At 44.9% G+C, this 26,408-nt stretch overlaps 4 protein-coding genes across 9 annotated transcripts in view; all 4 read left to right on the top strand.

Annotated features, from left to right (window-relative positions):
* The first annotated feature begins 665 nt into the window (after positions 1–665).
* LOC101061048 (P2Y purinoceptor 13-like) lies at positions 666–3,133 on the top strand. Of its 2 annotated transcripts, XM_029844316.1 has the most exons (4): positions 666–798; positions 1,451–1,569; positions 1,645–1,696; positions 1,851–3,133. In XM_029844316.1, the coding sequence occupies exons 3-4, from the start codon at positions 1,684–1,686 to the stop codon at positions 2,858–2,860; spliced, it is 1,023 nt and encodes a 340-aa protein (XP_029700176.1). In that variant the 5' UTR covers positions 666–798; positions 1,451–1,569; positions 1,645–1,683; the 3' UTR covers positions 2,861–3,133. The 2 variants fall into 2 exon arrangements, with proteins under 2 accessions (XP_029700176.1, XP_003968441.2); XM_003968392.2 differs by lacking the exon at positions 666–798 and having other exon boundaries at positions 1,460–1,541.
* A 71-nt stretch (positions 3,134–3,204) lies between these two features.
* Positions 3,205–6,760, top strand: LOC101061274 (P2Y purinoceptor 13-like). 3 transcript variants are annotated; one of them, XM_029844315.1, is made up of 5 exons: positions 3,205–3,602; positions 3,820–3,844; positions 4,003–4,190; positions 4,268–4,651; positions 5,103–6,760. In XM_029844315.1, the coding sequence occupies exons 1-5, from the start codon at positions 3,297–3,299 to the stop codon at positions 5,580–5,582; spliced, it is 1,383 nt and encodes a 460-aa protein (XP_029700175.1). In that variant the 5' UTR covers positions 3,205–3,296; the 3' UTR covers positions 5,583–6,760. The 3 variants fall into 3 exon arrangements, with proteins under 3 accessions (XP_029700175.1, XP_011606643.2, XP_003968442.3); XM_011608341.2 differs by having other exon boundaries at positions 3,207–3,602; positions 4,003–4,193; positions 5,103–6,759; XM_003968393.3 differs by having other exon boundaries at positions 3,207–3,602; positions 3,818–3,844; positions 4,008–4,193; positions 5,103–6,759.
* Positions 6,761–8,448: 1,688 nt separating this feature from the next.
* mfsd1 (major facilitator superfamily domain containing 1) lies at positions 8,449–15,185 on the top strand. 2 transcript variants are annotated; one of them, XM_003968394.3, is made up of 17 exons: positions 8,449–8,662; positions 8,799–8,851; positions 9,026–9,138; positions 9,245–9,287; positions 9,382–9,449; positions 9,548–9,656; positions 9,733–9,835; positions 10,063–10,161; positions 10,295–10,406; positions 11,178–11,234; positions 11,378–11,534; positions 11,759–11,856; positions 11,933–12,045; positions 12,109–12,156; positions 12,233–12,290; positions 14,784–14,889; positions 14,961–15,185. In XM_003968394.3, the coding sequence occupies exons 1-17, from the start codon at positions 8,521–8,523 to the stop codon at positions 15,018–15,020; spliced, it is 1,539 nt and encodes a 512-aa protein (XP_003968443.1). In that variant the 5' UTR covers positions 8,449–8,520; the 3' UTR covers positions 15,021–15,185. The 2 variants fall into 2 exon arrangements, with proteins under 2 accessions (XP_003968443.1, XP_011606644.1); XM_011608342.2 differs by lacking the exons at positions 14,784–14,889; positions 14,961–15,185 and adding an exon at positions 12,718–14,692.
* Positions 15,186–15,749: 564 nt separating this feature from the next.
* Positions 15,750–26,408, top strand: part of LOC101061727 (IQCJ-SCHIP1 readthrough transcript protein-like) — a 114,217-nt gene continuing 103,558 nt past the window's right edge. The window contains exons 1-5 of one of the 2 annotated variants that reach the window (XM_029843768.1): positions 15,750–15,863; positions 16,064–16,151; positions 21,264–21,331; positions 21,682–21,768; positions 23,010–23,148. In XM_029843768.1, the coding sequence (XP_029699628.1) occupies positions 15,847–15,863; positions 16,064–16,151; positions 21,264–21,331; positions 21,682–21,768; positions 23,010–23,148 (399 nt within the window). In that variant the 5' untranslated portion in view covers positions 15,750–15,846. The remainder of the gene's footprint in view (positions 15,864–16,063; positions 16,152–21,263; positions 21,332–21,681; positions 21,769–23,009; positions 23,149–26,408) is intronic. The other variant, XM_029843769.1, reaches the window with a different exon arrangement.

Genomic DNA, 26,408 nt, shown 5'->3' with positions numbered 1-26,408 from the left:
TGACGAGGCTCACCCTCCAACAGCCTCAGCAGTCATTAAGAAAGGTTAAAAAAATGTGGTGACCATGAAAAGGTAAGTGGCTCAATGACCAGGAACCTCTGGAGCACAACAACCATCCTCCTGAGATGAGGTCTCGCTTTGACCAATTGTGTTTCAAGCCCATAAAAACAAAAGGATATGGCGACAACAGTCATACAATAATGTAAAAATGTAATTTAAATGTCTTTGTGATGCTACCCAGTGTCCTGAGTCCTTGAATGGGTTCTGTGAATTTACCAGTGATTAATTGTCACTACTCAACTTGTCTGAACATTTCTTGGGAACAGTTGCATAAAAACTACAAAGTTCACAACGTCTGTGTGTTTATGGTCAGGGTGCATTCAAATGCCCTGGTGGGGCATTTGAAAGCAAATCGCAGCATTGTGTGTTTTCAAAACTAATGACAAATGCAAACGACCCCGTGGCTTAGGTTTAAAGCTGGCTGTTGAATTGCAGACCGAGTCACTAACTACAGCCCAATTTCCAGCAAAATCTGGCTGCAGTTAATCCAGTGATTCACAAATATGTTGGGTTGTTAAGATCTGATTGGGGGTGTGTTCTGCAACAAATTACTGCTTTTATGCTGTATCTGCTGAACACAGTAATCACACACGGATCTGAGAGAAAAAGAGGAGACCTCTTTTTTTGCCAAAGCACCAAATATTTTATGATTCTCTTGGTAAAACCCAGCTGTTGTGTCATAGCTCTGTGTCACCCTGGAAAGCCGACTAAGGCTTGAAACTCCGGGAGCAATTACAGGTATTTTAGAAACAGAGAGAGAGAGAGAGAGAGAGAGAGAGAGAGAGAGAGAGAGAGCGATTCTTCTAGATCCCTCTTGTTTTTGATTTGTTATGTTTTGAGTGTTTTGCCCGATTCTGCATGAATTGTGCAACTCAAATTTGAGCTCATTAATTTGCAGCCTGCATTGTACCGCCCTCTAGTGGCCAAATAGAGTCATAAATGAAACTCAGATTCATTTCTAACACTTAAATAAGCAATGAGCAAATATTTTTAATCACAATCATTGAGATAGAGTTTGTAGTTTCTCTAATAATGTCTTGTCATAAACTTTCTACATCATTAAGGTCATTTGGTCTGAGATGGGTTGACTGACTTTAGTTATTCTAAGCACCAAACAGGTAAATTTTCTCATTCAAATCGATCTTCAGACTGTTGATGAAATCCAACCGTCAGAAGAGATTTTCCTGTGAACTCATTTGTTTATTAAGTTTGTCAAAGGATCTCCTGCAGAGCTTTATGCAAATTGGTGAATTACAAACCTGTAAATGATGCAAAAAAAGGTAAATGCACTTTTGGTATCACACGTTATTGCCGGTGTTTTTCCTATTTTTGCATATGTCCGGATAACATGCTGGTCTTAGCGCTGATGAAAAGTTGATATGTTTTGTAGGAAAATCAGCAGAGTTTCATAAGAAGCTTTAAGGTCAGAGGCACGCGCCCCCATCCAGCAGGGTCCAGACCAGTGTTGTGGGTTGTCATCTGTAAGTTATTAATTAACTTTGTTAGCAGGTATGTTTCATGTTGGATTGTGTTACTTTTTACATAAAAGATGTTGTGTATAAAAAGTGCTTTTGCTTCTTTTAGCATGAAATTCTGACCCAACTTGTCAACCCACTCCTAAACATGGACAATAATGGTGAGTCAGTTTGACCAATCATCAAATCAAAGCTTTATTTGTTCTGCTGACTGACTTTTTATTTAGACTATTATCTGAATACCCACGACCCTTTCCTAAATGTATGAGGACATTGTCTGATATGAGGGTCCTATAACATATAATTTTCCTTAAGGAACCAGGCTGCTACCCAACCAAACATCTGCCAGCGATCCTGAGTGCAGAAGTTTCCTTTACCAACAGAACATAGTCCCGATTCTCTACTTTTTGATGTTCCCCGTGTCACTGCTGCTGAACGGCGTGGCAGCCTGGGTCTCCCTGCACCTGAAATCCACCTCCACCTTCATGGTGTACCAGAAAAACATCATTGCCGCTGACGTGCTCATGACCCTGATCATGCCCATTGACGCGACCAGCGAAATGACCGAGCACTCCAAAATAATTCTGGTTCTGTCTTGCTACGTCAGTCCTATTTTCTACAGCACGCAGTACACCTGCATCACCCTGCTGGGGTTAATAAGTCTGGACCGCTTCTTTAAGATCGTGATGCCCGGGAGCCTGCTGCTCGCGCAGAACCTGACCTTTAGCAAAGTGCTGTCAGGCTCAGTCTGGGTAACACTCTTTTGTGTCACGGCTCTTCCCAATATGATTTTGAGCAACAAACCCATAGTTAATTTGGAAGAGATCACCTCGTGCATGCACCTGAAAGAGGCACCCGGACTGGAGTTCCACGAAAATATCATCATTTACCTAAACGGTTACTTCTGGCTTGTGAGCGTGGTCATCACTGTTTGCTACATCTGCATTGCAAAGAAAGTGATCCAGTCTTATCGGAACTCAGGCAGCAAAAACAACCAAGGGAACCAAAAGATCAAACTGCGTGTTTTCCTGGTGGTCGTCGTGTTTTTCCTGTCATTCGGCCCATACCACCTGATCAGGATACCCTACACCTTTATGCAGGTCAACTCCGTGGCAGACAGCTACTGCACCTATGTTCTCAGCAAATTCATTAAAGAGTTCAGCCTGTGGTTCGCCACCACCAACATCTGCATGAACCCGCTGCTCTACATCTTCCTGTGCCACGAGTTCAAGGAGAAGCTGATGGCTATGATGGAAAAGCTGTATGTGTCTTGGCGATTAGCCCCGCAGTGCACGTCAGGACAGTGTCGACTCAAATTGGTGTAGAGTCAAGGAGGTCCTCCATGCTGCTAATGGACGTTTTCTAAAAGCAACTTCAGCTGCTCAGAACTGATCCCGACAACATATAATTATTAAACTAATTATCTTTCAGTTAGCTCCTCCTTCTACAGTGCAGTAGTTTACATATTTTGTATTTTCAGCACTTTAGCAAGTCTATGTGTCCGTGTAATTCAATGTTTTTGTACTCATCTTAACGGAAAGTGTTTTATTTTGAAAGAACAGCACAGGAAATACCCTTTTTTTTAACTGTAATATAGATGCTGGGCTGGCTTAAAGGTTTTGACTTCCCCAAAATTTGCATTGAAGCTGTAAAATAAAAGTGTGTGATCAACTCAGCAATAAAGCCAAAAGTGTCAAACAAGATTTTTGTAGAAATGTGTTGCATTTAGGGCACAGGGTTTGGAGGGAAAAGAATTATAACATGAAGCCAGTGGCACCAGTTCAGAAGAACATCACAATTCTCATTAATCTGCTCTGTGGTGAGAACTGTGTGAAAAAGCTGTGGAGGGAGGAGCGTGCCCCTCAAAGGAGACAGCCAGCACAGGCAAGAGAGACAGAGGGACTGGAGGACTGGCACAGGGTAGGACAAACAACTGTTGGACAACAGGAACAGGAAGAGAGGGCGGAAGGAAGGAAGGAAGGAGGGAAGGAAGGAGGTCTTTTCACCCAAAGGAAGCCTGGAAATTTCACTGGGATTGTGACCAGACATTCGCACAATAGTTCCAGAGTAAGATTACTTTATCTATTATTCTTGAACTTCTTCAATGACAGTTCATTGCCGGACTGATGGGGAAAATGAAGCGTAACTTGCTTCAAAAATGGTTTTTTTGGTTTCATTTCCTTCTTTTGAGAAAGCAGTAGTGGGAAGATCAGAGGGTTTTCCTTTTATCTGAAACACTGCATTTTACATCCCTTCATTTACAATTATTTTCGTGCCCCAAGAGTCAGTCACAGTTGAAAGCAGAGGAGGTAAGGAAAGCCTTTTAAAATAATATCTTTTATATCATTTTTGCTTTCAAGCACTTCAAAATTGCAATAAAATACCAATATTAAAAATAGTCCTAAAGCTGCACGTGAACTAAGTTTTTCTCCTACTGTTTGCTGTCTGCACCCCACCCCCCTAAAAGCCCAGAAGATGAACCGCACCGTTTCCAACGCCTCTGTCAAGTGTGTTCGGGACGCCGGCCTGGCGGCCGTGATTTTCCCTTGTCTGTACAGCGTCCTGTTCGTGGTGGCGCTGATCCTGAATTCCCTCGCTGCCTGGGTCTTCTTCAAGATTCCCAACAGCTCAACCTTTGTGGTCTTTCTAAAAAATGTGGTAATATAATGTTTTATTGGGCGTTTGGGGCATTAAAGCACTGCATAGGCCACTGACTTTTGACATATAACCAGGTGGTGGCTGACATGTTGATGACTCTGACCATCCCTGTGAGGGTGATCAGTGACGCGGGCATGGGCTCGTGGCAACTCCGCGCCTTCCATTGCCGCTACTCAGCAGTCCTCTTCTACATGACCATGTACATCAGCATCCTCCTGATGGGCGCCATCAGCCTCGACCGCTACCTGAAAATAGTTCGGCCGTTCGGGAAGTGTGCCCTGCAGCAGGTTCGAGTGGGGCAGATCTTGAGCGGGGCCATCTGGGTGGTGATGCTGTCGCTGGCGCTTCCCAACGTCCTGCTGAGCAATCAGCCAATGCAGGCGCACAACGACAAGTGCACCGCCATGAAGAGCGCCGCCGGCATGGCCTGGCACGAAGGATTCAGCTACTTTTGTCAGGTAGAGCAGCGCTGAAAGCGATGAGCGGAAATGTGTGGCTGGGGGTCAGTTTTATTGAGGCTGGGTTTGCCACAATGAGGAACGTCTGAAATAGGATTTCAGCTTTTGCAATGAGAACCGGAGTATTGTGCAAAACTCACAAGTGCTTTTTTATTAGGAATAAAGCATCAGCATATTTGTAGTACACAGATTAGTAAAGAGGCAGTTAAATATAAACATGTGTTCCCCAGTTCCCTAATAAAAGGACTGTAATAAAAGCACACAAATGCATAAAAGATATGATAAAATGCTACTAAAACACACTATGACATTTATTGATTGCATGTTTTGCCCGATTTTATTTATTTATTTTATAACTACGCTTTTGTTCCCTAATGTAGGAACATGAAAAAAGATTAACTCCATTTGAGCAGCTTTATGCCCTTTTTAACAGTGTTGCGTTTCCTTGCAGGTGATTTTCTGGGGGACCTTGGCTTTGATGACAGTGTGCTACACTTTGATCAGCAAAAAGGTCTATGAGTCATACAAATCTTCAAAGAGCAGTTCTCAGGCTGCCAGTCGCAAGACCAAAGCCAAGGTGTTCATAGTGCTGGCAGTTTTTTCTGTCTGCTTTGCCCCTTATCACTTCACCCGGGTACCTTACACCCTGTCGCAAACCGGCAGCATGGTGAGCGACTGCTGGACTCAGAATGCTCTCTATGTCACCAAGAAGACCACACTATGGCTGTCAGCAGCTAATGTGTGTCTGGATCCTCTTATCTATGTCTTCCTGTGCGGGATGTTCAGAAAAAGACTCGCAGCCGCGCTGTGCCGCAGGTCTGTCCCCAGCAGTGCCACCGAATCTCGCGTGGAGACCTGTTCTCAGGTAGAGATGTCGCAGATGGTCCAGAGTGTGGGTGATCCACCCGAGGCGGTCTGCAAAACAGTCTGAAGGAATCCTGGTCTGTCATGAGCATTTGTTTTTTATCTCAATAAAAGGACGTGGCGTGAAGTGAATGCATGGGGGTACCTCAAAGTGGGGGGGGGGGGTCAACATGTCAGCCACCACCTGTTGTGTAAATACCATCACAGTATATTTTGCTTCCTTGTTATTGAGCCTTTTGTAATTTGTATATTTCTGTTCATTTTTCAGTATCAATGGCACTTTTACTCTCGATCCCAGCTGATAAAGCAACAATTGCACACAATTTTAAAAGCAGGAGGAGTAAATATACAGAATAGAAATGTAAGACTCTCCTGAATATTCAAAAAGTGATTTAACAGGATTAATGCCCCCTTCATACCCAATATATAATGATAAATTTAGGTCAGATTAATGCAATAATGAAATATGATCTGCACTGCTCTCACCCTCTGCTGGCTTTGGCCTATTTTGGTCAGGAAATTGATGAGCTATGGGGGCGCTGGTACAGCTGTTTGTTACCACCAGACTTGAACCACATTATGAGAAATGCTTAGTGACATTTATAGAAAATTGAATAAGATACTCAGGTTGCAGAGAAACGGAGAGGTGTAAACTGACAGGTTCACATTACTGGACCACAATTAGAGAAAAGAAAAATACTTAAACAAGGAGGTGCAGCTCACATGTTAAAGAAGCCTGGCAAGTCCAGATGTGTCTGATGTCAAGCAGCCAATGTTAGTCTCAGGCATAACTTGAGATGTTATAGGAAGCTTGTTAGAGCTTTAGGCTCTGAAAAAAAGTCATTTTGAAAAAGGGCAAATTAAAAAAAATGAAAAGTTAGACGCCCAGTTTCACCTCTTGCTTTTTTACACGTGTGGGCTAAAAAGAAAAACCACCATCAATGTTCATTAGTGATGAATTGTCCCTTTACAAAGATATTTATTTATGTGCCTCTGTGTTATGTTAAAGGTTCTCAGCAAAATAAATGTCACAAGAAATGGATCAAATTCATCCTACTAATGCAGCACAACAGAAATTTACAAGATAACTTAACCAGCATGACCTTGTTTCTGATGCTGTTTCCTGTTGTGCATCTGGCAACTGTAACCACAAAACACAAGTTTCTAATAAAAGGTTGCTTTTGTGAAGGCATTTTGTTTTTGTTTTCTCTCTGTAAAATGTTTTGAAATTAAAGAGGTAATGTCTTAATTGTGCTGAGACATCAGTCTATGAATAATTCTAATATATAGAGGATGGACATTTTTTCAAAGCAAAGGAAATCTTTATCTTCACTTACAGCCTTTTCCGTTTCCCTGACTGGTCTCTATCATTTTCATGCGAAGCCCATTTTCCAAGTTCAGACAGTGTTCTGTCATGTAACTGTCAGGAATGAACTGAGTTTTGCAAGTTCTGAAATGTTTAAAATTAGTTTGTTCCTCTCTCAAAACAGACTGCTTATGTGGGAGGAAATAGGCACTTCTAACTAAACAGTCTAACTTAAGGGTCATTATATCTGTCATTACTCTAGCTTTGAGTCCTTACGCAGTGAATAAAAGCTTTTATGAGGCTAAAACTAATTTTATGTGCCAGAAATTAAATCTATTAACAATCCAGTCTTGTAAGTGGAATTCACCTAAAACCTGACCTGACCTACAACCAATTACTTTTTCATGACAAAAGTCTACATATGTTTACATGTTTTAGTGAGACTGCAAACTTAACAAAAGTTTTGACAATCATTTTTATGGTATAAACCAGTGGTCCCCAACCTTTTCTGTACCACGGACCGGTTTAATGTCTGACAATATTTTCACGGCCCAATCTTAAGGTGTAGCAGATAAAAACAAAATAAAATGACAAGACTGGCATTAAAAACGGTGGTATTTTCTCAATGATTATAATAATAATAATAATAATAATAATAATAATAATAATAATAATAATAATAATAATAATAATAATAATAATAATAATAATGAACGTAAATCCACTATGTAATGATGTGCAACTTTATTAGCGGCGTCCTCGTAACGTTGCACCAACAACAGTTTATTACAGCAACATCCTTCCTGCCCCAACACAATGCAACGCACTCTGGTCGCTATGGTAACGTTTAAACATACCTTCAAATTATGACACAACACAAAATCAAAGTGCATGAAAATCCTCGCTATTCACAGCATCACTGAATCAGCGGGAGCCCTGAGACGGTCCCATCTTGGGTTTATGGGAGACAATAGTGTGCTACTTAGGTCCAGTCTGCTCCGTAATTTGGTTTTGGCTGCCGTCACTGCAGAAAACCCTGCTTCCCACAGACACGATGTCGGAAATGGCAACAGGGTTTTCAGTGTTTTTGTGGCGATCTCGGGGTATTCTGCCATGACTTTAATCCAGAACAACGGCAGAGGTGACGTCTCGAACAGACGTGGACAGGGACAGGTGTTCGTGCACCAGCACCAGGGTGCAGCTTCCTCTTCTGTCCCTTCATCGGGCCGTTTCCCCTTCGCAAAGAAGTTTTCTAAAGAAGTTTGTTTTTGCTCATTTAACTATCTTGGGATTTAATTTAGCAGGATGTATCTGGTGACTTGTGGTTTCGCGGCCTTGAGGTGCGTCAAGTGAGACGGATGTAACAGAGAGAATCCGGCCACTTTTCAAAATAAAACATCATTTTCGATTTAAAAAAAAAAAAAAAAAAGGAAATTATTTTTTCTTTCTGCCCGGGGGTTGGGGATCACTGGTATAAACAGTGTGGTTTCTATGAAAGTGTTATGTGCGCAGTGAATGAACGGGGCGCTTAATATTCAACAGATCGACGCGTCGCTTCCCAAATGACGTAGCGGTCATGTTCGCGCGCCAGTATGCCACGTGACATCCAATCCGGGTCATGTGACCGAACTTCCTTTTTCCTGCTGCCGTCAAGAAAAAAATCCCACCCTCCTCAACGTCTCCAAACAAACCAGCGGACATGTCGGGCTACGAGGGCGAGGCGTCGTCCGGCCCAACACCGGCACCGAGGAGAGCCGATAAGCCGCTGCCGGCCATATGCGACCCGAACCACCTCCTCCACCGTGTGGTGGTCCTCGTCTTCATGTGCTTTCTAGGATTCGGTGAGCTAAAAGTTCTTCACAGACTCCACTAGCTACTGGAGAGCCACTTCAGAATGTGACCCGAAAACGAGTTGACATCGTTGCTTTGGTTCTAAACCTGTGCCGTTGTGTCATTGATGTACTTTATTCCTTCCAGGCAGCTACTTTTGTTTTGACAACCCAGCTTCTCTACAAACTCAAGTCATCAAGGTAGAACCCTGCAAGTGCAGAATGTTAGACCAGCATATAGTGACATAAACACAGCTCTTTTTTAAATCCCAGATGGAATTATTGATTTTCTAACAGTAATGTTTCAATATTTGTAGGCTGTAAAATTAGTATATTTTAATCAACCTACTCTAATGTTTTCTCTGACTTTTCCAGGATCTGGACCAGAATACTGCAGGGTTCATGCAGCTGTACGCCTGGTACTCCTGGCCCAATGTTGTACTCTGCTTTTTTGGTGGCTTCCTGCTCGACAGGGTTTTTGGAATCAGGTACAAGGAAAAATGCGGCATGTTGTGTTATATCAAAAAGAAGAGATGCTCTACCTTTTTGTGCTTGTCGCAATAGTGAGTGATCCATTTTGTCCTTTTCCCATAGGCTGGGGACCATCATCTTTTCCCTCTTTGTCTGTGTCGGACAGGTGAATTCACCTTGATCAGAGTTCTGGGAATCACAATATGGGAATAAATGAAAATCACCCTTTTTCCTCCCCCCCCCCCCTCAACCCAACTAAGGTCATTTTTGCAACAGGAGCTTTGGTTAATCGGTTTTGGCTGTGTGAAGTTGGCCGTTTTGTTTTTGGGTAAGCGGTTACACAGTAATAGAATTTAATCTTGGAGTGTTTTTGACCTTTCTCTGATCCTGCCCTCACCCTCCTCTCATGTTTCCGTGCATGAACAGCATCGGAGGAGAGTCCTTGGCTGTCGCCCAGAACACATACGCAGTCAACTGGTTCAAAGGCAAGGAGCTAAACCTGGTGTTTGGCCTTCAGCTCAGCATGGCTCGGCTGGTAGGAATATTCAGACAATATCTGCTTTAGGTGCATTGTGAAGATACGTTTCTAACTCCCTCGAGCTTGTCTGAAGGGCAGCACGGTCAACATGAACATCATGGGCTGGGTGTACAGCAAAGTGGCTGACCTCGTTGGCTCCCCAGGGCACTTCACACTCGGCATCTCGCTCATGATAGGTAAAAGAACACTTTTCACTGTGTGTGAAAACCAAAGATGAGCCGTGACACTTGCAAATGGTAGACATTAGCCATCAAGTTACAAGCGGCTGCTGCAGATTGATCGCAACTGAAGTGTCTCTGGTCTGTCTGTGCTCAGCAGTGTGGTTCCACTTTCACTTCTGCCTCCTGTTTTACCACATAAAATTTTCTCATTTTCCCCTTTTTTTTTTTTTTTAATCTTACAGCTGGTGTAACCTGCCTCTTCTCTCTATTCTGCGCCCTGGTGTTGGGCTTCCTCGACAAAAGAGCTGAGAGGATCCTTCATAAGGAAGAAGGAAAAACAGGTATCAGGATAAATATTATTTTCTAATCCAGCTGAGTTCTTATGCACTGGTTACAAATAAACCCTTTATTTGTGTATTTGAGGCAGTTTATTCTCCCATATTCACTCTGATTTGTTGTTTTTATTTATTTTAGGTGAAGTGGTCAAGCTGACCGATGTGAAAGACTTCCCCTTTCCTCTTTGGCTCATCTTCATCATTTGCGTGGGCTACTATGTGGCTATTTTCCCATTCATTGGACTCGGGCAGTGAGTGTTGCAGTCATACGCACGCAGTTTTTGCTTATGTTTTTGCCACGCTGATATTCTGGTCCTGTGTTGTGTTCCACTGAACTGGGCTGTTGGATGCAGTCTGTCACTTTATTTAAAGGGAAATGAACCAAACCCATAAAACCTTATAGTCAATAAAGTCTTTTATAATAAAGAATAATTAGCCTCTACTAGGTTAGTGGTGTTTGTACAGGAGGATCCATGTCAAATGATCAAGGATTTTAGGATTTTCAGACAATAATGGGAAGTAAATCCTTTCCAGCAGCACTATTTGAATTCTGATTTCCAAACCTGCTGTAATCATAAATTCAAATGTTTGTTTCCTGGCAGTCCATGATGGCGATATCGGTGCTCATTCGTGAGTTGATTTTATTTATTTATTTATTTTTAAATGCGGTTCAGTCCAAATAGCCTTAAATGTGTCAGCTGATCGAACTGGAACGCCGCCAGATGCAACAGTGCAGCTGGACGCTGCTCTGCTGTTAAATTTAGGAGAGAAAGGAGAAGCAGTCCCATCTCGGTCCCCTTTGAACAAAGTAAGCCATGTTGAAGGTCTTGTCCTTCGCTGAAACATCCTCTCAGGTCACTTAGCAACGGATTCTTGTTTCTGCACAGTTCCAGGAATTGTTATCCATACTGGGCAGAGAACAAGACATGTTCTCCTGAGCATCTTCTCGTATTGCTTGTCCTCTCAAGGTCAGCTGGATATTAAGACTGACAGAATGTGTCTGCCTGTGGTCTCTCTTTTAGGGTGTTCTTCATTGAGAAATTCAACTTCTCCCCAGCTGAAGCCAGAGCTGTGAACAGGTACCTCGAACGTGGGCCACCATTGAGGTCGCTCCTTTTCTGTTCCGCTTCTTGGTTAAATGCGGAACAGGCCAGATAAGCTCGCTGACCTGGCGTTTTATTGCTTCAAGGCGATTGTTTTCCTTCCTTTCTATCTCTGCCAGCATTGTGTACATCATCTCGGCCCCAGCCTCTCCAGTTTTGGGATTCTTGGTTGATAAAACCGGGAGGAACGTGATCTGGGTGCTCATAGCTGTGGTCACCACACTCGCCGCTCACATGATGCTGGCCTTCACCTTCTGGAACCCATGGATCGCCATGGTAATGGACCTGGCCTCTTTGTTTACTGTCCTCCTTTTAACTACACACAAATCTAACTTATTACAATCGTCAGTACATCAGTAAATATTGGAAGTATTCATCCGGTGACATGCACATGAATGTTGTCATCTGAAGCAATATTCCTCCATCTTGGGTGTTAGTGTATCAGAATCGAGGATTTCCCTGCATTTCTGTAACTGAGCATATTCCCACTCACTCTCCAGTCTGTACTGGGTGCCTCCTACTCCTTACTGGCCTGTGCTCTCTGGCCAATGGTGGCCTTTGTGGTTCCTGAGCATCAACTGGGGACGGCCTATGGCTTGTAAGTACCTGACCCCCTGACATTCAGAGGGCAGACACACATTTGAGTGGTGTCAGTGGTGTTATTTGTCCGTCAGCATGCAGTCCATCCAGAACCTGGGACTGGCCCTCATCTCCATGGTAGCGGGAACCATCCTGGACACCAGAGGCTACCTGCTTTTGGAAGTCTTCTTCTGCACCTGTGTCTGCAGTGAGTTATTTTGTCTTTCTGTTCTTCTTTTGGGACTCAATCAAAACAGTTTTTCTGTCTTAGTTGCTTTGATGGCGGTGGTGTCGCTGTACTTTGTGGACTATCTCAGAGGTAAGAGGAGGACTCTACATCACGCGCTCATCTTCCTCCCTTATTTTTTATAATTGCTCCTTGTCTCTCACTGCAGGAGGAGATTTGAACCGGTCAGCCTCATCCAGAGCGAGCCTCCTGAAGGAAGCAGAGGAGTAAGTAGCTTCTGGCTTTTCTCACAGTTAATCTCAGTTTCACAAAAATCACTACTTAATTGTCAGTTCAAACTTAATCTTAGCATTTGTTTATATTCTCCATTTCAGTCTAGATTAAAAATAGACTGTGCAACAGTTTGAACCTGATTTCAGATCTCGACTTTGACATCTTCCTCATCATGTGTCCTTTTTACAAAGGTGTTCTCTGACCGCATGACTCCTATCCACAGTTGTAGAATCATTACCCATATTTTATGGGTATATCTTTTTTAACAAGAAGCACGAGCTCAAAGGGATCAAGACATATACCAGTCGTTCATCTTAGCTCCATTTAGCTTTAAAAGAGCAAAAATGTACATTTAAAGTCATATCCATAGTTTGAGTTTCCTAATGCCTCACGGTTCGTGCTTTAACTGATATTTTCCAGATGATGATGATGAGGAGGAGGGATCACATGGTTCTGGGCTTCAGAGCCAGAGGGCTGCACTGTCCACCCCAGAGCTGTCAATCAACTGCAACGGGGGCAGGACTGCACCACTGACTCCGCCCAGTACTCTCACCTGTGGCTCTCCCCAGCAGAACTGACTGTCTGGACCTTGTTTTTACCGCTTTGTGTTCGTAACGTGTTACACCCGTATTGGGACGCTGACAAACGATCAACCGACCTCTGACCTTTCGCACTGACGCCATATCCTCCGCTGACTTTTGTACAAGTCAGACGCTGGAAACTACAGATAAAAAAGAAGATGCCTCCAAAGCTTGTTCTGAACTGGAAACGTGCAGCTGAGCACGGGACTCTTATTCTTGGACTCTTGTATGGTTTTATATGTATATACACGCAACTGGCCACTTCATGAGCTCCACCTGCTCAAATGCAAATAGCTTATCGGCTACATCTGAATCGATTTAGATGTGGTCAAGATGACTTTCTGAGGTTCATCACCGAGCCCAGGAACGGGGAAGAAATGAGATTTAAGTGTCGAATGTGGCTGGTTGTTGGTGCCAGATGGGCTGCTCCGAGTATTTCAGAAACTGCTGATCTACAGGGATGTTCACATCCAACCATCTCTAGGGTTTAGTCCCGAAAGGAGAAGATTTCCAGTGAGCAGCAGTTGTGTACAGGAAAAGGCCTTGTTGATGCGAGGAATCGGAGAATGGGCAGACTGGTTCCAGATGATAGAGAGGCAACAGTAACTCAAATAAGCACCAGGTACATCCCAGGAGTGTAGAATAGCATCTCTGAACACACAACATGTGGAATCTTAAAGAAGATGGATTACAGCAGTAGAAGACCACACTGGGTCACTCCTGACAGCTAAGAGCAGGAAAGTGAGACTGCAATTGGCACAAGCTTACAAAACATTGCCTGCTGAGACAAGTCTTGATTTCAGCTGCATCATTCACATGGTTGGTCAGAATTTTGGTGTAAACATGTCAGCACAGATCCACCCTGCCTTGTATCAAAGGTTCAGGCTGCTGCTTCGTACTAGTCGGGCTTCATTTAAAAGCCACAGCCTACCTCAGTATTGCTGCTGACCATCTCCATCCCTTTGTGACCACAGTGGACCATCTTCTGATGGCTGCTTCCAGCAGGATAAGGCACCATATCACTAAGCTCAGATCATCTCAAACTGGTTTCTGGAACCATGAAAATGAGTTCACTGGACTCCAGTGACCTCCATAGCCACCAGATCTCAATCCAACAGCACGTTTAAGATGCGGTGGAACAGGAGCTTCACATCACAGATGTGCAGTTGACAGATCTGCAGCAACTGCGTGATGCTGTCATGTATGGACCAAAATCTCAGGAATCTTTCCAAACCCTTGTTGAAAGTCTGCCGCAAAGGATTAAAGGCAAAACAGGGTTCAACCTCTTACTTGCAAGGTGGATCTAATAAAGTGGCCGATGAGTGTATATGGGGTTGCTTTTTTATTTTATGCTTTAGAAATTGTGACAGCTCAGCACTTTATCTGTGCCTTTACAGTTGCACTCACTGGAATTTTTGACCTTTTTAATGGCGTAAAATCACTTTATTTTTGCAACTCATCAAATGATGTTAAATTTTAAAGCGCGGCACATTCTTATCCCGTTTTAGCCGTTTAACAATCACAGTTTTAATGAATCGTTTCCATGTTCTCGTGTCTGATCAATCAATACGCGTGTCGAGCTCAGGTAATTAACTCGTGCATTTTATGTATTCTGGTGTCCAAATGTACCTCTGTTGGCCAAATGACATGAAAATAATGTTATACCGTAATGTAAGTATGCTAATAAGTATTACAGCGTAGCAGACTGACAGTAATCCAGATGTGTAAATCCTAATTTTAGAAATGACAAAGTACAATCAAAACTGTGGGAAGAAAAACTACTATTCTAAAATTAAACAAAACCTTTGGAAACATTTGAGCTTTCTCCTTCTTACATTCTGGCCATTGAAAGCAACCTGTTGCTTGATTTGACTTGACCTCTGATGACCATTAATGTTCCCGCAGGAGTAAAAGGCGACAGAGCCAGGTCACCGAGGTCGATTCTGCCAAATTGACGCCCATGTCTGCCTTCGGGCTACGCAACCGGTACCTCTCCAGATTGGGCGCGCAGGTAAGCACGGGCGAAGCTCAAACACATTTCTTTTCAGGGAATTGTGCCCATATTGTTTCTCCTCCACTCAGCTTCCACACCACTGCTCCACCCATCTGTCATCACTCGCCCACAGGAGCGTTCTGAAGTGATGCCGCTCCGCCGGCGCCTCCTGCGCTCCGTCAAGCCAGCACTACAAACTAAACACTAATAAATGTGCCCCCTTGTGGACAAACATATATGTATATATAAATACAGTCAGTATTTGATAGGTTTCACTTATTTTCACCTGTCAATCATTTATATGACTTGTATGTTTGAATAAAACTAAAAAAGCATGATTTCTGAAAGCAAACTGAAATATTTTTTGTAATTTTTTTAAATAATAAAGATTTGTCTGACATTAAAACCAGTGGATGATCTGGTGCATTTTATATAAAAAGTGGGGATGTTAACATTGTTTGGTATACAACAGTATAAAACAGCAAATAACTTGAAAATAGGCTGCAGGCATTTAATCATTGCTACTCCTATCCTCGCCACTAGGTGTCGCCAAATCACATACATGTGCTCTCCCAGGCCTCCTGTTTGGATTTGTCTTTTCACTGTGGATATTGTGTGTGTGGGGGGGGGGTACTTCCGATTTGTCTGACACCTTAATGCAGCTTCGCATTATCATGCCGAATCTTGCCCCTCACCCGACCACCCGGACTGACAGCCGCCTGCAGGTGAGGCTGACTGACAGCTCCTGGCGCAGCCGCACGGGGCCGTGCATGCTGACAGGTCGCGACCAGCGTGCGCGGCGGGGCGCGGTTTAAAAAAAGACGCGCCCTCGCTCGCCGTTCCATTGGCTGCGTGGATCCTGAGAAGTCTGGTCTCTCTCCGCCTGATCGCGGCTCCGAGTGTTCACTTCATCTCTGCCGGGCGGCACACAGACCGAGGGAGGGAGGGAGAGAGTGAGAAGAGCTCGTCGCGCTGATGAACGACGCGTACAGGTCAGTGTCACGTCAGCCTGGGAGGCGCGCATGCATGCGCACATGAACGGTGGCACCCTGCTGCGATATGCGGCGATGATAAAAAAAAAAGGAAAAATCCCGCATGACTGCAGCCGCCCCCCTCCTGCAGCTGCACGCAGACCACCACGCGCTGCTCTTATCTGCAAGTGCGTCTTAACTTGAGCGCTGTCTCCTTCCAGAAGCATGCACCGGGGAGAGGAGACGAGGCTGCGCGGCGGGGGTCTGGCCCGGGAGAGGAGACACCTCGCTCTGTGCATTAACAACCAGGTGCGGCTGCCTTTCTGCTTCTGTAATGTGGGAAAAGTTACCGAGGGAGAGCTGGCGGTGCTCTGTGGGTGGGGTGGAGGTGATAATGATGTAATGCTCATTGTGAATAAGTTAGTGGGGCTCGGAGAGAAATAGGCGATGTGCAAAAATGGCAGCGTGAGCTCAGGAAACCCCTTTTCCGAGGCGGCTTGAGGTCATTGATTGATCCTAATTATTATTATTATGGAAATATGTCCCCTTCTTTATTACTGACAGAGTAAGATGATGGCAGTGTGCAGTTTTAAGGGTCTCTTTTGAGTTTTCGTGTATTTGTGTGTCTGTGTGTGTTCAGGTTCAGCGAGGGCGCACAGTTTTACCTGGCTGTATTGCACCTCTGAATATTTAATGCCAGAGATGTAGTGTTCGTATTATCGGCACCTGGGGGCTTTCAGCTCTGAAAGCACACTTCAATCACAGCTTTTGAGTCGTTCTGCAGTATAGGGTGATGAAGCAGCCCACCAGCGGACACACTAACTCCACCGTCTTCAGTGGCTCCCCCCCAAAACCACTCTCATTTCAGTTTTGCTCCAGACCAGTCAGTGCACCGCTTAAACAGTTGATTACAGCGTAAATATGCCATTTCCCCACAGATCCTTCCAAACTCCAGAGAGAGGTCGGAGGAGGCCCGCTGAAGGTTTAACCAGTAATCGCCGTATGAAATATGTGTGCGGATGGATATGCAGGTGATTGGATGTGGAGGCTGTGTCCGTGTGACTGATTCAGATTCATTGTCGAGGCGTGAACCCCGCCAAGAAACGCATTAATCTGTCCGGCTATTACTCCCTAATCAATAGGAGAGCTGGCTGTTACGGTCAGGGGCCCCCGAGTTGTTAACCATTTCGCGCAGAGCTTATTTAAGCAGCAGTCTAAAGGCGTGAAATAGTATAGGTGATGTTGTTGATACAGCATGCGCGGCTCGAATCTGGAAATCATTCACAGGGGTCGCGTGATGCTCCTAATTGAATCAAAGCAAAGAAGTAACGTGGCGCCTTTTGGGGGATGGAGTGAGACCTCAGCTTCCGCTGCAGCAGCTGATGCAGCGCGGAGCGTGGGAGTCAGACGCCGGCGTCGTAATATAGAGATGTATGCACACAGGAGCGCAGCGCCAGGGAAGGGTGTCATATTTCAGAAGTACATTATCATCTCCCTCTCCCACTCCCACGGGGACGGGGCTGCGCTGAGTGCTATTTGCGCCGGCGCGCTCGCAAACGGTGCACGATTGAGTCACAAGAACCCGGGAGAGAGAGAGAGAGAGTGGGAGATAGGTGTCTGTCAACTCGCCGTGGTCACGGGATGCAGAGGGGGGGGGGGGGGGGTGTTTGCGCGTGCGTGTGTGGCACAGAATAACAGCGCTTAGTTTGCCCAAAAATAAAGTGAACAGGAAAGACAGAGAGAGAGAGAGAGAGAGAGAGACATTTCTGCTAAAATGCTGTCATTAACAGCTTGAAATGAAAGGTCTCTCGCTCTCTCTGTCTCTCTCTCTGTCTCTCTCTCTGTCTCTCTCTCTCTGTCTCTCTGTCTCTCTCTCTGTCTCTCTCTCTGTCTCTCTCTCTGTCTCTCTCTGTCTCTCTCTCTATGTCTCTCTCTCTGTCTCTCTCTCTGTCTCTCTCTGTCTCTCTCTCTGTCTCTCTCTCTCTCTGTCTCTCTCTCTCATACACACGCTGCATCTCATATTTTCTATTGTATCCCAGTACCTTTCCTCGACTGATTTGGTCTAAATGAGCTAATACTTTGCTCTCTGAATAGAACCCTATTCACCGCGTGTGTGCTCGTGTGTGTGTTTTCCTCTGACCTCTGATCCTGCTGTCAGAGGTCTGTTGGAGGATGTTGGTTTCAAGGTTGAGGCTAACATAAGGGTACCGCGTTCTTCTCCTGGTGCTATATTGATGGACTCCTCTTATTGTGAATCCCAGATAAGAATCATCTCAGCAGACCTCAGAGCACCTTTTATTATCTGCTACGTATGCGTTAACGCTGATTTGATTTATCAGCGAGCTAAATCCAGCAGAACATTAATCTGCGGACGCTTCAGCCGACAGATCAATTCTCATTCATCAAGCAGGAATGCCACATGTTAGCATGGTTCAGCTTCTGAAACCAGGGATTTGAGTACAAGGCTCGTTTGGAAGCTGTCATCTTCAAAGTAGTTAATAAAAAATAATCACTTGTGAACCATTAATGCGTTTAAATGTTTCCTCTGGAGTAAATAATGAATAATGCCCTTGTAAAACCAAGAGAAACAGGTCTGCCAGGTTTTGATGAGATATTAAATTAGCTCTACATATTTATGTGCACATAATTCAGGCCTGGTTTCTTATCGCCGCCTCCCGGCTCTGTTTACAGCTTCTGCTCCAGCCTGTCAGCATGAACACACTCACAACAGCTGTTGGTGCATCTCTGGCAACCATTTTCTGCGCTTCAGTCAATAAAAGTTTACCATTCCTCTCATTTTTCCTTTAAACCCCCTCTCCTCTTCCTCTTATCTCCACTCTTTCCTTAGGCCATCTCACACAAATGTGAGATAGAAATCGTAGAATTGTGAGATAACATCAAAAACGTCTCTCAGCGTTTTTCTTTTTTTTTTGCCACTCAGATCTTAGCGTGAACGCTCACCTCCCGTGCACAACGAGCACGTGAATTGATTTCCGATCGTGGATTAACGGGCGTCCCCGCGTGCAGCTCGTCTCCTGATTGGACGTTTCCCCCCTCTGATAAAGCAGCCAGTCGTCTGATGCAGATGTTTCCCTGCACGCAGTTGAATCGAACCCTCTGGGATCGTGCTGATGTTGGCGTGTGTGAAGTCAGGTGTATGTGTGTACCTGGGGGGGGGGGGGGGGGGGTCACCTTCATCTCCTGCCTCCTCCTCCTGCATGTGTGAATGTGGCCATTCGATCTGCTTGCAAGGCACCAGAAATATGAGAAATGATCATTTTAATCTCTCGTAAATTAGAAGCCAGCAGCCTTTTTGCTAGGATAACACACCGACTTTGTTTTCCTGGTGTCCACGCAGTCCTGCAGGAATTGATTTTTGACATGCGTCAAATGTAATTTAGCAGAAAACAACAGTGTCCTCAGCAGCCATGAGCGTATTTGGACCTCTTGCATACGCCATACCTCTGATCTGCATCATTTTATGGTGAAATCTATAGGAAAAGACACAAATGTGATCAGAACATTTATCATTCTTTCAGACGTTCTAAAGTTTATTCACCAGCAACTATCTGAAATGACAGACATTGTTTTCTTCTTTCTATAATTACTTTGCATTACAGAATCAGCCAAAATGGTGCCTTTTCTTCTACATACATTTCGAGCTTGGCCTCAAAGGAAAAGTATCATTACAACACCTGACAGTTGCTTACCTCCATTCATCCAGTCATCCATTCAACCAGGGCAGATGCCTGAGCAAAGAGGCCCAGTCTTGCCTCTCCTCGGCCACTTTGTCCAGATGTAGGATCCCCAGGTGTTCCCAGGCCAGCTGGCAACCCCCCCAGGTCTTCCCCAGGGCCTCCACTCTGGGGGACATGCTTGGAAAACCTCAGCATGGAGTTGTCCAGGAGCCATCCTGAGCAGATGTCCGAGTCATCTGGCTCCTCTTGTTGCTAAGCTATTGCCGTGCCAATGTAGCAGTTAGCATAGACCACCTGAAATCGCTGTTTTTGATAAAGGATGGTGAAATACCAGTTGGGATGGGTGAAGTAGCTACACAGATCAAAGCGTTCAGGGAGAGAAGATGCTCCTTTTGACAAAAATCTGTCAGCGTCTCTTGTTTAAAGTGTGGAAACTGTTCACACTAAAAAATCGGTTCTCAATCATAAATGAGTTTAAATAGAGCCTATTTTTGTAAAAAGCTTTTTCAAACTTTAACAACAGAAACTCTGTGTTGCTTCTGTAACATTTGTTGACCAAGAAAGGGTTTTATTTTGTACTTTGTGAATGAATTTCAGTAAACCTTTGACACATGTTTTATGCTACTGCTATTGAAGCATGGAGTCGCTGACCTTAACGAGGGGCTAGCGGATAGACATCAGCAGCTCAGCGCTGTGGGTCACAAGAGGCCAATGAAAACTGAGGCCAATGAAAACACGGGCTGCGCTGGAGGACCGGGAAGAGAGATGTGAGGAGGGAAAAATCCTCAAACATCCAAGGAAAGAGTAGCAGGAGAAAAAGGAGATGTTCAGGAAGGAGCTCACAAACAAGAGCTGTCAGTCAGACAGGAGTTTCACGAAGGACCAAGACAGCTTCAGCCAACAGCTGCGTGAGCTCTGCGAGCTGTGGGAGGCCCCAGCTCAGGAGTGGGCCCGGGAAGAAGGAGGGCTGGAGGAGATGCTGGGGAGCTTGTACACAGGAAAACATCACAACTTCAGGAATGTTGACAAGGCTTCTCGGGTGTGGAAGTGAAGCCTGAAAGATCTGAGGTTATTATTTTCAGCAGCTCAGAGAGTGGAACAGATGAAGAAGCAGATGGACAAGAAGAATTTGGACAATCTGGAAGAAGATTGGCCCAACCATTCCCGCCTCCACTTCTATGTACTCTTATTTACTGTCGAATTACTGGAAAATTGAATTCTTGTCCTCTAAGCACTCTACATTTTTATATAGAATTCCTTATACAAACCATAAATCAGGTCCATTATTGTGATTGTGGTGTCAAATGCTAAGAAATTCATCTCTGACCACCAGGATTCTGATTATTTTACAAATATCTCATGTGTTTACTGTCATCATGGGATAATTGTCCAATTAGCAGTGTGACTCCCTAAAACCTGCTGGGTGTGTTTCTGACTCTGAGCTGCCCTGAACTCATTATGAGTCCAGATTAGCTCGTACTGAGAGCAGACTTTACGCTTCTCTGCACAAGATGGTCACTGAGTTTTGTCTTTTTTGCTCTTTAATGATGAGCAGGTAGTGTGAAGTGGCTTTATTAGGACCTTTCACAGGAAACAGCAGCCAACTGAAGCCCTGACAATAAAATTTCAGGCTTCAGAGACCAGGAACCGCTGGGATAAACCAAGCAGATTGCCTTTAAAAGCAGGAATTTAAAGTATTTATCATCATGTTTTCCCCCTGCAGGATGAAGTGAAGAGGTATCACCACTACTGCAGCCACGGGGGAGGGCAAGCAGCTCCTGGGGTGGAGAGGTGAGAGACGGGACCGTACGTTAAAGCCCTGCACTAGCAAACGCAACCATTATTCAGCGCTAACTGAAACCTCCTCTGAGAGCATGACTCCTCTAAAAATCTGAGCTGGTACTCGGAGATCCAGACATCCATCCATCTTCTTTTAACCACCACTTAATTCTAATCAGGGTCGTGTGGCGAGCTGGAGCCGATCCCAGGAATACCCCCTGAACAGGCCCCACACACACCGTTCATTCACTCTCTGGCATCCAGGGGCAAATTTAGAGTTTCCAAGCAACCTAATGAGTCTGTTTGTGAATTGTGGGAGAAAGGAAACCCCGTCATTTCCATTTTTGGTTTGTCCTTGGCAGGTGCCATCCTTGGAGGAGCGAGGACGAAGACGACAACAGCCCGCTGCGTGTGGAACAACGGCGGCACCTCGAGGTCAACGCCATCGTGTGAGTACCGCCTTCCTTTAAAGTCTGTGGTTTGAATACATTTTTGTGCGTTTTGATAAGTGTAAATGGAAGAGGTCGATTTGCGCGAGGCTGCGAGTCAATTTTTCCCTGATTAGGTTTCAGAGCGTGCGCTTCTCTCGCTCACATCTGGCTCCATTTTACTCGGCTCTTAATAAGCAGAAGGTCAGCCCTCTCCCGTGGCTTTCACTCTCATGATGGAGAAGCTGAATCCAGAGCTCCTCTGTGGACATGAGTGGGGTGTAAAGAGGTGAGAAGGGGAAAAACGGAACCACAGAAGGGAGGATTGGAGAAATCAAAGTTTTAGGGAGCATAAAAGAGGAGTAAATGTGGAGTAAATGTGAATGAAGATGGCAGCGGTGGGTTTTTAGAGCTGGGAGTTTTGGATTAATTCAGTTTGTTCCACTCGGCAGCTGCCTCTCTGCTCCACTGGAGGTGAATGTGTTTCTCTATTGAGTAATTGATCCTCCATCCCAGACCCGGGTCCGCTGCGGAGGGAGGGATGAAGGAGATGAGAGGGAATGCCATAGCTGGAACACGGTCATTTTGTTTGGCTTATTAATGTTTAAAGGGGAGAAATAAGAGGGAGGAGAAAGAAAACACCGGAGAATAAGATGTTTGAACAGAGCCTGATAGAGGTGAGGTTGTGGAAGGCTGGGTCACTGTTGCTTCCTCTTGTTTAAACCCAATAAAGTCGGAGCTACATTAGATGTTCCTGTGAGTGTGATGTTGGCGCTCCAGGTTCCTGTGGTGCGAACACATGGAGAGGAGAATATTTCTGCTAAATAGCTCCAAGAGCAGAGGCAGGCCTGCTTACTGACAGCATGGAAAATCACAAAGGAGCAGCTTGTTAAAAGGCTCCTGAGTTCTAAAGTAAAGCAGGTTGGCTGAGACCGTCTCCTTTTGAGCTCAGAGAATGAGGACAATTAAAGGTTGTTCAAAGACAGTGAACACCTGCGTGTACTCCAGCGTGCATTATTGAGCTTAGAATTCCCAAATGAATGATACAACGTTTAATGATTGATTACAAAATACTGAAAATTATTTTGGTTAAGCTCTCTTCCCAGGTGATGAAAGGTCATGGAGCTGACCTTCATGACCTTTGCAGTAACTGGTCAAGCCTCCATCGGAGACCTTTGGACGCTGTCAAAAGCAGTTTTTGTGCAGTCTGTGCTTTTATCCCCCCGAGTGTGAAATCAACGCGCTTCATTGAACCTCCTCAGGATCCAGCGGGCCTGGCGTGCCAGCGCTTCCCGCCGGGCGAGCTGGCAGGGACAGGAGAAGAACGGCAGCGAAGGTCTGGATGAGATGCTCCTCTGCGAGGACCTGCGGGCCCCCGCCATGACCGCCGATATACCTCCGGTAAGAGGCGGGAACGGCTGGATGTGTGGGAACACTAATAGAGAAGACAGGGAAAGGAGGGTGGAAGGGAGGGGTGTTTACCTCCTGTGTCGTCAACGGGTCTACGGGGTCTTTATTATTGTAGGTGGATTGGATGCCAGCTGGCACTGGGCCCAGATCTGTAATTAGCCATTAATTAGGTAAATTTTCAAAGCTGGTTGATTGATTAATGGAGTGCCTCTGCCCTTGTCCTCTCCCTCACCCTGCCCACCCCTCAGTTTGGTTTTTTCCCTCTGAGGGAGCACAGAGGGGAGAGTAAACAGTGCTCGGGGGGGCATGGCCCTCAAAGAAAAGTGTTTAAAAGAAAGCCACCAAGGAGGAGGAGGAGGAAGAGGAGGGTGGGCGTCCGTGGTGCAGGAGGCAGAGATAAGGAGATGAATGTGGAGGGCTGAAAGCGATCTGCCTGAGTTCTATGGAACAGACAAACACACACACACCCCCACACACACAGACACACACACTGTATTAACACCTGCCCACGCTTTCTTCTTGCCGAGGCCCGGTATGAACTCTGTGATGTCATGTCTGTGCTGCTTTGCACACGTGTCTGTGTGTGTGTGAGTGTGTGTCTGTGTATCAGACGTGCTTGTGGGGAGCGAGAGTCCCTTAGCGAACAGATGGGCCGACGTCCTGGTGTGTATTCTTGGTTTTTTAGGTTGTTTGTTCTGCTTGAAAGAGTTTGTTGTTCATTAGCATTAGCAGCAAACGTCTTCCTAATTACACAAAATACTTTAATAACTTCGAGAAAAAGACCACCATGATCTCTTTAATCTTTTTTCTTACATTATTGGATGTATAAAATGATTTATCGGCATCTTTTGTTGTGGTCTAGGGCTGATATATATGTAAATTATATCTTGGGATAAGGTAAATGAGCTGTTTCTGGTTTTAGTATGTGAATGTTCTCTGATGAACTGGGTCACAAACGCTGATCCAAATGAACCACCTCTACATTAGCGACCAACGTGACAGACACCATCACATGACCAAGAATTTATGGTTCGTAGACATTTTGCATTTCTATGCGAGCCTGGATTTATGTATGAGTTTTGTTTAGGAGCCATTTTCTGAAACAGAGACCATTACTAAGGCTGCATTTGCATCCTATCAACATGCCGTTTTTATACGGTGCTGCTCTGCATGAACGGTGCATATTTCTGTCAATGCTCCATCAAAATATCCATTCTCCATATGTCCCAGGTCCTCTAAGACCCAAACACAGCCTTAGAAAACATCCTGACAGCAGGCTGATGGTACGAACGGCTGCAGCTGCAGCTTCACGTCTCTCTTCTCACCTTCACCTCCACCTCAGACGCCACCCCCCCCCACCCCCATCTCTTTGTCCACTCCGTATCACTCTCTGCGGCCGCCGTGCCCTCTGTAGGACAGGCATACATCAGCGCAGAGGCCAGGGCGCCACGTTAGATCCGCTGGTTTTCGCTCGCGCTCATCTGTGTCCGTGCAGATTTGAAGAACCTTGCTGCTGGCCTGTAGGGAACCGGAGCGGTGCTGGTGTGAGGGTGGGGGTTCAAACGCCCTCATGCATATTTCATGAAACTCTGATATTGAGCACACTCGTGCACACCTACACGCACAGGATGTACAGATGCTGCAGTTTCCTCCCTCATCTCTTTCTGGATAGGAAGAATTTCCGATCCAGGTTTTTGCTCGGACATCCGCTCCCAAAATTCAACTCTCTGGCGTGGCGTCAGTGTCAGATAGTGTCTCTCAAAGCTCGCCTTCCATTGCTGTTTTTGTGGCAACGGTGGACCGGAGCCTTCTGGACCCAGCCATGAATTATTTATCCATGCAGGGATCAGGCGCTACATGTCCAGCCTTGGTCACGCCTGATAGTAAATCAATCAGGCGAACTCTTGTGAACGCACCACTAATTTGTGAGCTGACTTTGCGCACCTCTGGGTGCATTTTTATTTACGAAGCATGGGTGGTTTGCAAGCAACCCGGTCATAATAACTATCGACAACTAGTGTTGTGTTTGTTTTTCGTTTTTTAGTGCAAACATGAGCGTGTGTCTAATGGTCCATTTGCATTTGAGTGTCCGCACGTTGTCAGCACGTCCGTACATCTCTGGATTGGCTGCTGACGGTGAACCTCAGGGACAGGTTGAGTTCTATTCAGGGGCACAAAGCTGTGATCAAAGCTGAAGTGCTTAAAAGAAAAACGAAAACGAAACACTTGTAGCGCAGCGCCTCTCATTAGAGAGAAACCGACGCTGCGGTTGGGTGGCCCCGTCGCTAATGAGGCCATTGCAGCGATGGATAGATGAGGAAAAGCTTGTCAGTGAGAACAGAGAGTACCCAGAAAGAGATACAGACAGAGAGAACTCGCCTCTGCTGTGGCAACCTAAGTTTGGTTGTGGCGGCTCTGTTTGCTAACAATGTTAGCGGACATTTTGCTGTCGGGCATCCTTGGGACACATTTGCACTTTCTTTTCTCTCTTTTCTCGCTCATGTGCAGAAGAATATGTTAATGTAAGGGCTGTAGACTGTTCTCTCATCTCTCTCACACACACACCACTTCCTGCTTCTGACTAGATGCTAACAGATTGCTTTCTTTATTGGTGTCAGGCATCATTTGTTTTCAAATACATTTGTACAATAGAGCTGTTGACATCAAACGAGCTTAATTGATCTAATAGCATAGCATTACATTAGCTATTTACTGCCAAAAGAGGCCCTGGCTCGTATTAAGTGCATTTACAGGGAAACTGAATTCCTGTGGTTGGTTAATTTCAGAAAACGTATATGGAAAGTAGTAGTCCAAGTGTAGCTTGTAGATGGAAGCTCCACCAATTGAGCACCAGGTGTAGTCCGATTTCTAGGAAAACACACTATTTCCTTAAGTCAGTAACATTTGAATCTATGTCTTTTATTAATATTATTGCTAGTACAAATATAAACCTATATGGGAATTGTAACTTAAAAATAGGATAGTTTATTCCAAGAGCTAAAGTAACTCTACAATGATTGATTTATATAATAATTTTATAATCCTGTTCACAGCCTGTAATTCATGAATCCAGTATTAGAATGAATTTTTATACCTTGGATCCTGATTTTAATTAAAAGTATCCTAATATGCTGAACACAGTTTCCACACCCTCGCATTCAGGCAGTCCACCGATGAAAAAAGACTGTGAAATAGCCATTGATTCTGTTAAAAAAAGGAAAAAAAACAGCCGGTTGGGACGATATCTTTGA

This window comes from Takifugu rubripes, chromosome 11 (genome assembly GCF_901000725.2).
Source record: "Takifugu rubripes chromosome 11, fTakRub1.2, whole genome shotgun sequence".
NCBI lineage: Eukaryota > Metazoa > Chordata > Actinopteri > Tetraodontiformes > Tetraodontidae > Takifugu > Takifugu rubripes.
The sequence above is the reverse complement of the archived record's forward strand: the minus strand, read 5'-3'. Positions and strand labels throughout refer to the sequence as shown.

Coding starts and splice junctions, on each gene's coding strand:
- LOC101061274 (XM_011608341.2), top strand. CDS start 3,297: ATGAAGCCAGTGGCACCAGTTCAGAAGAACATCACAATTCTCATTAAT. Junction 3,603..3,819: donor ATTCGCACAATAGTTCCAGA/GTAAGATTACTT, acceptor GTGCCCCAAGAG/TCAGTCACAGTTGAAAGCAG. Junction 3,845..4,002: donor CACAGTTGAAAGCAGAGGAG/GTAAGGAAAGCC, acceptor CCCCCCTAAAAG/CCCAGAAGATGAACCGCACC.
- mfsd1 (XM_003968394.3), top strand. CDS start 8,521: ATGTCGGGCTACGAGGGCGAGGCGTCGTCCGGCCCAACACCGGCACCG. Junction 9,288..9,381: donor TCTTTGTCTGTGTCGGACAG/GTGAATTCACCT, acceptor AACCCAACTAAG/GTCATTTTTGCAACAGGAGC. Junction 10,407..11,177: donor CCATTCATTGGACTCGGGCA/GTGAGTGTTGCA, acceptor TCTCTCTTTTAG/GGTGTTCTTCATTGAGAAAT.